Source organism: Equus caballus, chromosome 23, assembly GCF_041296265.1.
Source record: "Equus caballus isolate H_3958 breed thoroughbred chromosome 23, TB-T2T, whole genome shotgun sequence".
In the NCBI taxonomy this organism is placed as follows: Eukaryota; Metazoa; Chordata; class Mammalia; order Perissodactyla; family Equidae; genus Equus; species Equus caballus.
Genome location: NC_091706.1, coordinates 58,004,030 through 58,017,699, shown reverse-complemented (window position 1 = coordinate 58,017,699; position 13,670 = coordinate 58,004,030). Strand labels below are relative to the sequence as shown.

General features: G+C 33.4%; 1 protein-coding gene across 5 annotated transcripts in view; it reads right to left on the bottom strand.

Moving 5' to 3' along the window:
- IFT74 (intraflagellar transport 74) overlaps window positions 1-13,670 on the bottom strand; it is a 72,163-nt gene that overhangs the window by 52,879 nt on the left and 5,614 nt on the right. For 3 of the 5 annotated variants that reach the window (XM_070248532.1, XM_001498209.7, XM_023627447.2), the window contains exons 2-8: window positions 12,231-12,365; window positions 8,518-8,653; window positions 6,185-6,233; window positions 4,342-4,440; window positions 4,135-4,195; window positions 1,959-2,018; window positions 687-748 (exon numbers count right to left, since the gene is read on the bottom strand). In XM_070248532.1, coding sequence (XP_070104633.1) covers window positions 687-748; window positions 1,959-2,018; window positions 4,135-4,195; window positions 4,342-4,440; window positions 6,185-6,233; window positions 8,518-8,653; window positions 12,231-12,350 — 587 coding nt within the window. In that variant the 5' untranslated portion in view covers window positions 12,351-12,365. The remainder of the gene's footprint in view (window positions 1-686; window positions 749-1,958; window positions 2,019-4,134; window positions 4,196-4,341; window positions 4,441-6,184; window positions 6,234-8,517; window positions 8,654-12,230; window positions 12,366-13,670) is intronic. The other 2 variants (XM_070248534.1, XM_070248533.1) reach the window with 1 other exon arrangement.

The following is a 13,670-nucleotide window of genomic DNA, read 5'->3' as shown; positions in this document are numbered from 1 at the left end:
CCAATCTTGGACTTCCCAGCCTCAGAAACTGTAAGCAATAAACTCCTATCGCTTATAAGATACCCAGTCTATGGTATTTTGTTATAGCAACCCAAACAGACTAAGACAACTACATCACAACTACTTATTATCTTTGTAGGCATTACTGTCATTGCCAGTTACTGTATTACCAAAGTCAAAGTTACTCGGTATTTGGTTTTAACCAAGTTATATATAAAGACGCACATATAATCTAATCTGTCATGTAGATTACTAATATAACTATTAATTATCAATTAATAATTGAATAATGAAATAAAGCAAATAGCCCACTGACTAATAATGTACCTTTACTATACCGGGGCTTAAAATCTCATAATTCAAACTAGTTAAAAAGCCCAGGTTAAAATTAAAATTGGTAAAGATGAAGATGTTCTTATCTAGCTCAGATTTTAACTCCTAGAAGTACAAATTTTACTTATCTAATTTATATAGAAATTTTATTTGTATAGGATTTGGGTACTTAATGGTAAATGAAGATAAGATGTATAAACAATAAAATTTGTATTGCAAATATTCAACTTTTTAAAATAAAAAATGCCACAGGAAAAAACAAGCAAACGTGTGAAAAAATAAATGACTCAAAAGTTAACCATCTAATACAGCTCACTTATAAATCTGTTAGAGTTCTAAATGGATGTACTTACGCTTGTCTTTCAGTAAATATGATATCCATACTTTGTGTTTCTCGATCATTTTGAGCTTTAAGCTGAATAAAGAGTCAACACAGAAATTAGTGATAAAAAATTACCATTAAACCAAACTATTTCTTTAAAGGTTATTCTGGTTATGAACTCATTGAGAGATTATTATAATAATCCTAATGCCACATGCAAAGTTTTAAAAATATACAGTATTTGTTTCATCTAACAAACCACAACACCAGATACAAAGAAACAGTCTTTTTTGCAGACACTGTAATCTCATACCAAAAATATTCACTGTTCTCTAGTGATCTGTCAAATAATCCAACGTAAACTTAATTTATGTGAACAGAATTTCAAGAATTTTTGGGTCTTTAATAGTTGATTAGTAATATGTTGAATTTAGACCCAGTACAAGTTTTATTCTTAAAACATTCAGGACTTTACCTGAGTACTCCTAGTTGACACTATCTGTGCATATTCAGCCTAGAATTTGAACCTATCCCAAATAAGTGACAAAACACATAAAGAAGTTTCTACTTTTTACATTTGGCATTAGAAATATAGTTTTTTGAATTGGGAATTCTCTTGTGTTCGAAAGCTAAGAATAATTTCATTAAATTATGCTTTTAGAACCCTAATTTAGAAAAGAGTGATTTTATAAATTCTATGCTATCATAGTTTTTGATTATGTAAATAAATTATAAGCTATATAAGTTATAAATTGTATGTCACGTTCTTCCAAATGTTTATAATCAAAATAAGCTAGCTACTATCACTTTGTTTCCTGCCAAATAATCTAAGAACACTGAACACAAATTCTCAATTACCAATCAAAAGTAGTATTATGTCTGGCAGCATGATAATTATTTTTTCTACTTTTCTACCTTTCTTATAAAACTCGGTAAAGGTGCCATGGTATCTCCATTGAGTACTCAGCTCCATTTGTGCAAATTTTAACTAGAAGTATTGCAAACTAGTTTATACACAAGGAAATGTAGATGGGACTCCCTAACTAATGCTGAGTGTGGGACCAGTTCAAACACAGCCTTGTAGAAAGACACTATAGCATCCTATTGGGAGAGCCAACCAACAGGAAGAAATTTAAAAAGAGCAAGTAAGGGAACTCAACCATAATAGTGGTAGTTAGGATCAGAGAAATACCTATCTCTAAGGTCCACAAGGTTTTATCAAACTATTTCCAGATAACAAATGCTTTGTTTTGGAGGATATGATCCATGTAGATCTATTGCTTACATTTATAAATGCTCTTACCATGTTGTAATCATTCATTACTTCTTCCATTTCAGTATTGGTATTAAGTTTATCTACCAACTAAAAAACAAACAAAATACATTCTATTAGTCTTCATAAATTTTCTCTATACTTCCTAATATAGATATTCAATCTTACAAATAATTAGTTATTTAAACACTAATACTTTGAAATATTCTAAGATAAAAACAAATACTGAGCTACCTAAGTAAGCATATACTATGCATTTGGCCAATCAACAAATTACATTTTTAGAGTGGAAAAGTGAGTAGTAATAAACTACTCTTCCTACAGATTGTACCTTGAAGAGCTCTGCCTGCTCTGAAAAGATGTCTGAGCTTATAAGCAAGGTCTAGAGAAGACAAAAGTTTGGGGCAGATCTCTCTCTCTCTTTTTATTTTTCAGAGAAGGGTGTAAAACAGATTTACAAATTTATACCAGTGAAAATGTAAAATGATTTTCTTAGTCTTCTAAAAATAAAAAAAACCACAGGGTATGGCACAAACAGAACACTAGTAAGCCTACTTCAAAAAGTAGGCAATGACAGCAATAGCTAACATAGTTACCTTGTGCCAGACACTGTTCTGAGTCTATTATAGGTATTACTTCACTTAATTTTCACAGTTACTCTATGAAGTAGATATTACTGTCCACATATTGCAGATAAAGAAATTTAGCAAGTCGTGGAGCAAGAATTTGAACAGGAAGGCTACTAAAAGCAAACTATTTGGGTCTAATTGATTCTAAAAGACTAAGCTTTACTAATGTAATATACATCAGTATATATCACATTTTCACTTGTGATATGAATAATAAGTGCTAATAAGACCCAACATTTATGCAGATCTTACTATACGTTAGATACTTAGCTAAGTGCTTTCTCTGTATCAGGTGTTAGCTCGTTAAACCTTCAAACAGCATATTTCATGTTATTGATATTTCTATACTAAGTAATTTACCTAATGTATTCCAGTACAAGTAAAAATCCCTTTCATCTAATGTCATTTTATATTTTCTAAAAAATGATTTTTCTCATATTTAGAACAGGACATCATTTACTAAAAAAAACTGCACTGAATATTAGGCCCTACAAAATGTTCATTTTGGATTATGTTCAACAAATTTGAGAACTATAATATACTATAATAAGCAAAAGTTTGTTTATAAGTACAATATAACAACATCAAGTAGGTATATCATAATTTACCCAGCCATTACGGTAGAATGTTTCTTATTTTGTGTAACACTATTTTTTAATAGGAGATGAGAGATAAAAGTGTTTCTCTTCATTGAGTCCAGGCACTATTGCTGCCTAAAGCACCCACGGAGTCTGAAGGAAGAAAATTTTGTCAGTAGAAATTTTCATGGGGCCAAGATCACCCCAAAGATTGGGGCAGTTATTAAGCCTGCTGAGGGATTATTTCTTCTGAAAATCACACTAGGAAGCATCCTTAGTGGAACTATGTTTATGTTACATACCCTATTTTGACAAAAGGCAAATACTATATTTTGAATGAAATATATGGATGGAGGTAATTTGTGTACAAAACAAATAGATTCTTAAAATTTCATGGTGACACTTCATAGCAATGTAAAATTTTTTTAAGTAATGACATTGTTAGTACCCAATAAATATTAGCACTTTTTAAATTATTTTTATTTTTTATTTTTTGGTGAGGAAGATCTGCCCTGAGCTACCATTTGTTGCCAATCTTCTTTTTGCTTGAGGAGGAGTTGCCCTGAGCTAACATCTGTGCCAATCTTCCTCTATTTTGTATGTGGGTCACTGCCACAGCATGGCCACCGACAAGCGGTGTAGGTAGGCACCCGGGAATTGAACCCAGGCTGTCAAAGTGGAGTACAACAAACTTAACTACTAGACCACAGGGCCAGCTCCTAAAATTATTATTTTAACATTGTTAAGAAAAAAAACATGAGTTTCTGTATTTGTAAGTAAATGCATCTTTTAAAAAAATACTCAAAGAATACATATCAATCTGTTAGGCCAAATTATTTCTAGGGAGGGAAATGAGGGAGAAAACAAAGGGACACTTTAATTGCTACACTTTCTGAGGTTTCCATTTTTTTGCAATAACCATGTCATGTAAATATATTTTTAAAGTGGTAAAAAGCAATGAAAATATTCAAATGAAATTCTCTCAGAAAAGAGTAATACCATGTTGTAGTCTGCTAGTTGTCCTTGGAACTCTTTGATTTCAACAGCTAAAGTCTCAGCTCTGCAAACAAAAAATAAATCCATAAATCAGCAGATGAACATTAATGAACATTATGTATAACTATAAACCTACTATAGAACTCCAGAAACATTACATTAAATGTTACTCATAATAAAAAGATTTATTTTTACTGCAAAATTACTCACCTCTTTTCATATGACAAATATACTGAATTCTCTTGATTGTACATTTCTATTTCTTTCTGAAGTTTATTAATTTCTGTTGTAAGTTCACTTATTTTACTTCTAAATGAAAAGAAATAAGAAAGTCACCAATACTTCTAATTCAGAAAAGAGTCTTTCTCAAAGAAAACAGACTTTTCACAAATGTGCAACAATAATAGAAATAGTTTTGTAAAGTTGCGCTAAAAAAAGAAAGACAATTTTCATGGCTTATTTGATTAGGAATGAGGTATATCCCAAATGATAAGAAATTGACATAGATTCTCTAATCATTGAGAAAGATGAAATAGGACTAGAATGGAAACCTGATCAAACGGGTACAATCTAAAGTCAGAAGCAGATGCCTAACTGTTACCCTCAGAACTCCTGCTCCCCTCTAGAATGGGGTTTCTCCAAGAGCGGTACTACTGACATTTTAGGTCATTAAACAATGCTTTGGTGGGAGATGGTTTCTTGTGCACTGTAGGATGTTTACCACTATCCCTGGTCTGGATGCCATTAGTACATCCCCCAACACCAGCTGTGACAACCAAAAATGTTTCTAAGAATTGCCAAATGTTCCCTGGGGGGCAAAATCACTGCCAGTTGAGAACTACTGCTCTAGAGTCAAATAATTACACAAATAGCTATAACTATTTTCTCATGCAGAAGCACAAATCCTCGAGATGAGAGGCAATGCAATGATGAGAAATAGCTCTACTTCCTTTCCTTCTTTTGATAAAAAGTGGCTGGATATCAAGAGATGCTATACAACTGAAGGCCTCACTGTTAATTTTACTGATGCTAGCTTTGAGGGCAGATGGGCAAAACCTACACTTCTCTCTTTTTTTTTTTTAACATTGGCACCTGAGCTAACATCGTTGCCAATCTTCTTTTCCTTCTTCTTCTTCTCCCCAAAGCCCCCCAGTACATAGTTGTATATTCTAGCTGTGAGTGCCTCTGGTTGTGGCACGTGGGATGCTGCCTCAGCATGGCCTGATGAGCAGTGCCATGTCCGTGCCCAGGATCCAAACTGGTGAAACCCTGGGCTGCTGAAGCGGAGTGTGCGAACTTAAGCACTCAGCCGCCGGGCTGGCCCCCTACATTTCTCTTTATTGCCATCCAGGAGCTGGAGAATCAAAGAGATCCAGGTAACCGAGAAACAAAAGAGCCAAGGACTAAGAAAGAAAATAGAGTTTTTAGGGCTTGATGGAAGGATGGAACAGAAGTAAGAGAGGAAAAAGATATAGATGACAGGCCAAGAAGAAAATAAAATAATACGGGAAAACGGAGACAGGAATGTAGGACATCTGAGAAGAGAAAAAGGTAGGTAGAGAAGGAGAAACAAGTTCCTAATTTAGAGCTACACCCTTAGAGACATACAACAAAGCTTATGAATTAATTAAAATTAGGCCATATGTGTAGGAACTGACTAAATACTCACATAAAGCTGTGCACTAATTAATACATCATAAGTTAGTATAAACATTTTCCCTTTCTTATTAGATGTAACTGGTAACATTTCAACATTATGAATAATATACTTCAGCATAATTAGTGAAGGAAGCATAAAAGATTATTCTTATCATTAGATGAAAAATAGTGAACTTGAAATACATAGCTCACATTCATGCAAATACATAAAATTTAGAATCTCAGCCTAACTGTATGATCACCTCTATTTTGTAGTACAGCCAAATTAACCAGCAATTATGTTAGAACATAAAATAATTCTTAGACATCAACAGATACTTAATCATCTTAATAAGTACCACAGTTAAAACTTCATGGTCATGCGTAGAAAAAAAAATTTCTTTATTTAACCTACCGAAGAAGCCCAAGATAGTAAGATTTGTCTAATATTTGCCTCTGGGGACCTAAAAAAAAATTTTTAATGTATTAGTGTTCAGTTTGGAAATGCCACCAAAATAGCAAATCCAAAGCTCAACCAGAATTACACTCTACAATTCTCTGATAGTCCTCACGAACGCCCCAATAAGTCTAATAATCAAGAAGAATCCTTGAACTGGAAAAGGGAATTAATCTTAGCATCATGACATAAAGGAAACTTGATTTAAGACCACAAAGATGAGATTAGAGGTGTGGCTGTTAAGACAGAGACTCTACAGGTCAGGTTCACTGAATGGAAACTGGGTCTAAGTGAATCTAGAACAGGGCTAATCTAAGAGAACTTTCTGCAAAAATGGAAATATTCTGTATCAGCATGGTCCAATAAAGTAGGATTACTTTGGATAATGTGGGATTACTGAGCACTTGAAATGTAGCCAGTGCTACTGGGGAACAGACTCTTTATTTTACTTTATTTTAATAAATTTAAATTTATTTAGCTACATGTAGCTATTGGGTATCCTAACAGACAGTGCAGATTTAGACTGTGAATTTCTCAATGCAAGCAAGAGATTATGATTTGCCATAATTTGTCTTGGAGACTTTTTTAGAAACATGATCTTACATTTCAGTAGGACTAAGAAAGTATTCTTAGTTTAAACATCCCAAACCTTGAGAGAGATGAAATGCCTGGAAGGTGTGAGAGGGAAGGGTAGGAGTATCGACTGGGAGGTCTGTGCTAGAAGAGGGAGAGAATGTCTTACTAGAACGGGAAATGGAGCACCAGAGCACGTAAGAACAAAGGTCACAGCAGGGCACGGTGCACAGTGGCAACTATCAGAATTAAGAACTAAGACCTTGAAGTATACTGGGAGAAATGATATTCTTTCTGTTTTGAAGGAGAAATTAATACAGCATAAATATCTGATGAATTCTCTATATAATATGAGTATGTTTCTGTGCTTAATATTTTTTATTAAGTAATATTAAACATATAATCATTTCTGTGAAAACATATATATACATTTGTGTGTGTGTGTGTGTGAGGAAGATTGGCCCTGAGCTAACATCTGTTGCCAATCTTCCTCCTTTTGCTTGCCCCAACCCTAACTCTTTCTTTTAGAGACTGTACATTTATTTATTATGTCCATAGCCATTAAATTGACTTTCGATGAGTCAAGTTCTCCCTTTCACTTTTTCTTCTTGCCTTTAGGGGTTTCAAGGAGTTTCCCTTCAGCTAGAGCCAACTGTTTCTTCAGGAAGATTGCTTGAGGAAGACTGTCCCTGAGCTAACATCTGGCTTAGTCTTCCTCTATTTTGTATGTGGGACACCACCACAGCATGGCTTGATGAGCAGTGTGTAGGTCTGCGCCCGGGATCTGAATCTGCAAATCCTGGGCTGCCAAAGCAGAGCATGAAAACTTAACCTTTGCGCCACCAGGCTGGCCCCTCTGTGAATATTTTTAAAGAGTAAACAACTATATAATTTTGACTCTTTTTTTCACAGTATTGATAATTATTAAGCAAGCATTTCTAAATAATCAATTGGTTTTTAATATTTAGTGAGCTAAGTGGTATTATAATACAGGTAAGAAAATTTAAGTCTCCTGAAAGGCATGACATACTATATTCTAAGAGGTAGTATGCTCTCTTACAATTAACCTTGTATCAGTAGAATATCTTCATCCCTGATAAGTCATTTGTCACAAATACAGAAAAAAAATCATTATAAAACAGTTCACCATTCTTTGATTTATATACATGAGACCAATTTTGTGAATCATAATATACAGTATATTGTTATGCCTTTCTAAATACATACAGAGAGGCATAATGAGAGATGTAGTATAAACCTACATGCTAGCCTCATTTCCTTACTTAAGCATTACAATGGAATATTAATTATTAGGAAAGGTAACACTTCTTGACTCACTTCTCATAAATACGCAAATATCATAATAGTGTCATTTTGATAAAGAAATAATCAAAAAGTATTTCAGAATATTTCTATATAGTACTAGAAATCTAGTTTTCATTCCTGAGCTTTTCTTTAAATTATTTCAAATTTCTTCAAGTTAGAGCAACGCTCCATGTTCAGAAAAACAAAGTTCAAAATAGCTCATACATGTATATAATCCTCTAGTTCACAACGTATTTTCACATTCATTCTCTTATTTAAGGCTCACAATAATTTTGTGAATCAAGGAATAAGAATTGAGTAAAACAGTCTCTTTCACTCTATAATTCTGATTTGGTAATATGGTACTATAACATTTCTTATACAAAATATACTCATCTTCTTAAAATAGATACCTTTCATCCCAGTTTTCATTCCACTCAAACCTTGCTGTGTTACAGGACGATCAGCAACTTTGATTTGAGAAGACAGAACTCCTCCTGTTCCTATGGGACCACTCCGAGAGCCTGGTCTTGCTGTTCCAGGTGGCATCTAAATAACAAACAAGACCACGGTTTCAGTAAAGTAGAAAAACACTGTACCTTTACTATTGTTAAGACTGCAAAGAGAATATTAAAAAAAATTAAAATTCTATATAATTTGTAAAATATTCCTTATATTTTTGAATGTCTGAAATATGAAATATTATTAAATAAAATTCTTTAACATTTAAAATTCTAAGAATATTAAATAATACATTTCTTTAAAACTTAAAATTTTATGTGTAGCCATTATTTATAATACCCTGAAACTGGAAAGGAGGTAAATGTCCACATATTTGTCCTTAGCTAACTATAGAAAATAGTTTTAAATAAATTGTAGTATATAAAAAAAATTTACAAAACAGTATGTATAATTCCATTTTTATAAAACAAAAAGTCTGGAGGATTATATAAAAAAAATTAGTAACAACAGTTATCTTTATATAATGATATTATAGTTCATTTTTATTTTGTCTTTTATATAATTTGGTGTTTTCAGCATTATTAGACTAAGTATATATTACCTTTAAAATTAGAAAAAAAAACAATTTTCATTTTGAAATAAAATTAGATATAATTCCATCACAAGACAGCCATGTAGGTTTTAAAGGGCTTATATCATTCAGCAAGTATTCATATTATTCGTCTACATGATTCTCTACTTCAGGTCTGCAAAATCCAATATAACATTATAGGCCCTGAGGAAAGGACAAAAGACTCCTGTCTTGTCAGTTCATATATGCGGTATGTACAGGCATGGGAAGGTATAAAAGACAAGCTGAAATTGTTCCAAGAGATCCTTCTTTTGTTTATCTTCCTTTCCTTCTTTTCTTCCCCCCCCCCCCCCCCCCCGCCAAAGAGTAAAGTAGTAGATTAAATATGTAGCAGAAATTTTAGATAGGGGTTGGATACAACCACTGTCATGCATTTGGATTGTTTTTCATTCTGCTAGCTGGGAGACTCTGATCCTATCAGCTAACATAGTTCTTAAGTGACTCTGAGATTACTTGGTAATTATTTGGAATATGGGGGCCAGCAACAGTAGCACGTTCCAGAGAATACGTTGGACACAGAACACTGTCAACTATAAATTCAAATGAAATGAGTCCAGGCTTATGCCGAGTGATCTTGGGGAGAGAATTTTAAATCTCTCTCTGGGTAAACCTTCTGAATAATTTCCTCTTTGACTTTATGCAAGCTTAATTATGACAGCCACTCAAATAACTATGCTAATTTTTTTTAATTTACCAGATGAAAATATAAATTAAAACTCCACACATTAAAAAGAATGAAGTAGATATGTATTCACATGTAAATATATTTATAATATATTATTGAAAGCAAAGGACAAGGTAAATAAGAATGTATATAGTACTATCCTCATTTTGTAAAATACTAAAACCATACAATAATACATGCACATGTGTTAATGTTCATAAATGGATAGAGAAAAGGCTGGAAGGATACATGTCACATGTTGAGAATGGTTATAACTGGGGTAGAAGGAGGGACTCTGACACTTCTCCTTCGTTTGTATGTTTACGATGAACGTTACTACTTTAAAAACTGCAAATATTAAATAGGTGAAGCACCCAGCAAATAGCAGGTGGCCAAAAAATGTCAGATTCCTTTTACAAATATTTAATTAACAAGCATAAATTCTTACTAGAATAATAGAAGATACCCTAGTTCAGTACTATATATATAAAAACTTTAGAAAAATCATATCAGTATAAGTTGATGATGATGTTGATGATTTCACCCAAAACTCTAGAAAAATCTGAAAACTTTAAACCCTGACTTTACCAAAACTATTCCCTCCCAAAATTGCTGCTCTTCTTATGAATTAAACACAGGACTCAGCATTCTCTCTAGTTTGCAGTTAGCCTACTGTCCGAGCTTAAGTACCTCAAATGTACCTTACAAGGTCATCAACACCATCTGTTGTGAGCATCTGAGAAATTACTATAAATATTTTGGTGTATTCATTTCTATGTGCATATAAACGTACATTTTTATGTTAAATTGACACCATACTGCTTCTTTCACTTAATACTGTACTGTAAAAATATAAAATTATTTCCCCAAATATTCTCTGAAAATAATTTTTACTGCTTACCCAATAGCCAATTATACGGATAGATATACAATTTAGGATTCACCTGTTATAAGGTCATTTAGGTTTTCAAATTTTCACTATTATAATTACAATGAAAATGTAATAATTATCTCTATAGGATATTATTCAGCTCAAAATTATCAGTTTATAAAGTTTATCCAATATTTTCTAATATGGTGTGTTTCTCTTATCGAGTCACTGATTTATGACACTATCTTACATTAAGCTCTTAACATTTACTTGAATTTGTTTGTAGGCTGCTCTGGCAACCAGGAGATTGTTTTTCTTATCATTTACGATATATTTTATATGAGAGTATTATACTTTTCATTGTTGTTTTATTGTTCTACGTGAATTTTAAAATAGTTTTATAATGATATTCTCCCCACTTCTCCAAAAACAAATCCCATGGAATTTTAATTGGACATAGGATTTATAGCCTTAATATAGAAAGAACTCTTACAAATTAGGAAAGTTTGCTTTTTCATTTTAAGATTCTAAACTCTATATATGACATAGATGTTTCCAATATTTTTTACCAGTTTCTCATTTTTCTTTTAATTTTTTTAATGGTGTTTTCAATTTTTGTAAATTCAAATATATAAATATAAAAATACTTTCCTTTTCAGTATTTGGTATTTCTGTCATTTTTACAAAGGCCTAGCCCACACAAAGTTTATACGAAATACTTGCCTATATTTTCTTCTAGTATATCTATGGTTTCTTTTTTATTTTATTTTATTTTTTTTTGGTGAGGAAGATTGGCCCTGAGCTAACACTTGTTGCCAATCTTCCTCTTTTTGCTTGAGGAAGAGTGGCCCTAAGCTAACATCTGTGCCCATCTTCCCATATTTTGTACGTCTGACACTGCCACAGCATGGCCGACGACAAGTTGTGTAGGTCTGTACCTGGGATCTGAACCTGCAAACTGGGGTGGCTGAAGCAGAGTGTGCCAAACTTAACCAGTATGCCTCCAGGCCAACCCCCTGTGGTTTCATTTTTTAAATTTAAAGTTTCTAAAATATCTAGAATTCTGTGTGAGAGAGGGATTAACTATTTTTTTAAAACAAACGGTTTACCAGTTCTTTGAATGCACTATTGAATACTCTATGCTTTTCCAACTAATTTGAAATGCCACCTTAATCATGAATTAAAATCTTACACATGTCTGATTCTGTTTCTGGTCTACTCCATTTCAACTGATTCTGACACCAATACACTATTCCACTTAAATTACTGTAGCATTAAAATAAATTTGAATATCAGCATGAGCAGACATCTTCTCTCAATAGTGTCTTTCAGACATTCTCCCACAGTTATACTTTTAAATATTTTCCAAAAAACAAACATATAATAATATGCTTATAGAATAAAGAAAGAATAAAGAATCATCTCTTGTGATAGACAGGCTTTCCAACTTCTACCAATACATATGCACAAGAATTCAACAGATTTACTTTAAACTTACTCCAGTCGCCACTCGAATATTTCCTGATGGGGGTCGTACTCCAGAAGGAGGCCTTCCTGTCAACCCAATTCCACCTCGTGACACAGGGCGAGCTGCTGAAGGTTTGTGATTACTGGCCATTGTTTACTTTAACCACTGTTTGGAAACAAAGAATAGTTCAATTCTCCTTTGCTGTCTTCTATAGCAAGACACCAGCGACCCACATACCCTTCCTTCAAACATTTAACCCATGTTGACTTTTCTTGCAAATTGCCATTTCAGCTACCGCTACAAAGCTAAGCCTGCTTTAATTTTGTTCAAACTTGATATTAGTCTTCCGTTTAGAACCATGAAATCATTAATTACAACATGCTTTCCTCATTTCCCTTACCAAAATGCAAGCCCCGCTGGTTACCTCTCTCCTGTGCTTTCATGCATACTCTAGTAAGTTTTCTCTCCTGACATATCCTGCGTCTTTCTTCTCTCCCTCTCTTTTCTCTGTGCTTTCTGGTCCATGATTAACTCCCTTATATTCTCAGACCTGTTATCAAATACTTCCTTTCACTCTTCACCTTAACGGAATCCAGGCTTTCCTAGAAAACACTTTCGGCAGTGAAGACTGCTGTTTTAGGTTGCCATTCCACAATTCCAAAACAAAGGAGTAGGAGGCACTCTCCTTGCTCCCCAGTGTCACTTTGAAAACATTATTCTTCCAAGTCCTTACAAAAACAAACAGGATTCTCTTCCTTTGAGGACCAGGGAATGCAATCAATGGCGCTGGACCTTTCCTGGTTGCTTTAATCTAGGAACCTCCTAATCTCCCCCCCAACCTTTCCTGAAGTCTTTTGCACCCAGTTCACAATCTATTCCAGTCCCACCAACATCCTGGATGATTTCCGTATGGACACTGGATTCACTGTCTAACATACTAGCTTCACAGTTCCCTGACCTAATTTCAGTAACCATCTCAACATCACTTCAGTCATTCATAGCCGTGGCCAGACCTGGAGCTTGTCATCATCTGGAATTGCTTCATCTCAAATGCCTTAATTGAAATACTTCATTCTCTGCCCTTAATCTCCTCTCCTTCTGCCCTTATCTCATCTTTATTCTCACTATACTTCCCTTTAAAACCATCTTCTTAATTCATTCATTCTCTTCCAGTTTATCAGCCCCCTCCTTTACTCCAAAGAATACATTATTTAAAGTTTGGGCTCATAATTTAGAATTTTATTTTTAATTATGGGTCATGACCTATTAGTGGGTTGTGAAAACAACTTGGTAGGTTATGACCAATATACTTTAGACATAAAATAAAACAGAAATTATGAGAGTTCACTGCACATAGGAAGAGTGTTGCTTCATTAAATTTTTGTTTCAGTTACATTTATAAAAATTTAAATAGATATGTATACTGGCTTATAACGTAAAATGTATGTCCTATTATAGTTCATGTTCAAA